General features: G+C 41.0%; 1 protein-coding gene across 1 annotated transcript in view; it reads left to right on the top strand.

Moving 5' to 3' along the window:
• Positions 1-1013, top strand: part of LOC119595623 (probable serine/threonine-protein kinase clkA) — a 142578-nt gene extending 141565 nt beyond the window's left edge. Inside the window, 1 exon segment of the mRNA XM_037944733.1 lies at positions 1008-1013. Within this exon segment, the coding sequence (XP_037800661.1) occupies positions 1008-1013 (6 nt within the window).
• The last annotated feature ends 448 nt before the right edge of the window (positions 1014-1461 follow it).

Below are 1461 nucleotides of genomic sequence, written 5' to 3'. Positions count from 1 at the left end.
TGAAAGATGGAATAGATGAAGATGGAAATAATAAGTAAGTAATATAGATTGAGTTATTTTGATTATTTATTTATGTATTTGTTATTTTTTGTTTCTTCAATTATTAATTTATATTATATTATCATCATATCACTTTATCATTACTATTATTATTATCATTATTATCATTATTATTAATGTCATAATAATTCTAATCATTATTGTTATAATTTTTCCTATTATCATTATTATTATCAAGTATTATTTTATTTCTATTTATCATTATTCATTACATCATTATCATCACATTTACGCTTTATTAATATGAATATAAGAAATTTACCGCACGGGATTTTGAGAGCAGAGGACAATACACACCACTTCACGCATCGTCACCATGGCAACCCCAGACGCCAGTAGAGAAGCACTCGACTGCCACCAATCTTGATTAGCCCTTCCAATCACCAGCCAAAGATTATAGGTGTGAGTCCGAGTTATTAATCTTTCCCTATTCCCGTCCCTTCGCTTGTGATTGGCAGTCCTTGATTATTTAATCGCTACAGCTACACTTCCCGGCTCTAGAGCTTGGGTTTGTAGGGTCGTGTCTCTCTATCTCTGTCTGTCTTTCTCTCTCTCTCTCTTTCTATCTATATATCTGTCTATCTGTCTGTCTGTCTGCATATCTATCTATCTTTCTGTCTTTATCTCTCTCCCTCTCTCCTCTCTCTCTCTCTCTCTCTCTCTCTCTCTCTCTCTCTCTCTCTTTTTCTTCCTTCACTCCTTCCTCCCGCCCGACCTCCCCCATCTCCCCCTTCCCCTCCCTCTTTCCCTCTCTCCCTCCCTTCCCTCCACCCACCCTTCCTCCCTTACTTCCATCTCCCCCTCCCCCTTCCTCCCTCCCTTCTCCCCCCCTTCCTCCCTCCCTTCTCCCCTATTCTCTCCCTCTTCCCTCTAATACAAAATCCGGCGCCCCATCTATGATTAAACCTTTTGAAATCTAGGGCTAATTAAAATTCTATATCCCTCAGCCTTAGCTGGTCTTCACACTTCGCCACCTCCTCTTCCTCCTCCTCTTCTTCTTCTTCTTCTTTCCTCCTCCTTCTGCTCCTCTTCCTCTTCTTCCTCCGCATCCTCCTCCTCCTCTTCCTTCACCACCTCTTTTTCCTCTTCCTTCTCCCCCTCTAACTCCTCCTCTTCCTCCTCCATTTTCTCCTCTTCCTCTTTCCGTCGGGGAAGTGAATAAGCCGATTACTCTTGACGTAAACAGTGCGTTCCCTAAAACTCGATGAGTCAGTGAATAATCCCGGTAGTTCGTGTTGAGTCACTGAGTCTCCCTTATTTGGAGTCAAGATGAGTCTTCGCTATGAGTCTGAAGAGTCACTGGTATTCTATGATTTTATAAATTTGTTGGCGAAGAAGTGAGTCCCTTTTAGTGTCGTTAAGCATGATTTTTTTTTCTCTTTTTATAGCTACCGTTACTTA

Source organism: Penaeus monodon, chromosome 36 (assembly GCF_015228065.2).
Source record: "Penaeus monodon isolate SGIC_2016 chromosome 36, NSTDA_Pmon_1, whole genome shotgun sequence".
Taxonomy (NCBI): domain Eukaryota; kingdom Metazoa; phylum Arthropoda; class Malacostraca; order Decapoda; family Penaeidae; genus Penaeus; species Penaeus monodon.
Note: the sequence above shows the minus strand (reverse complement) of the source record. Positions and strands in the feature narration are given on the sequence as shown.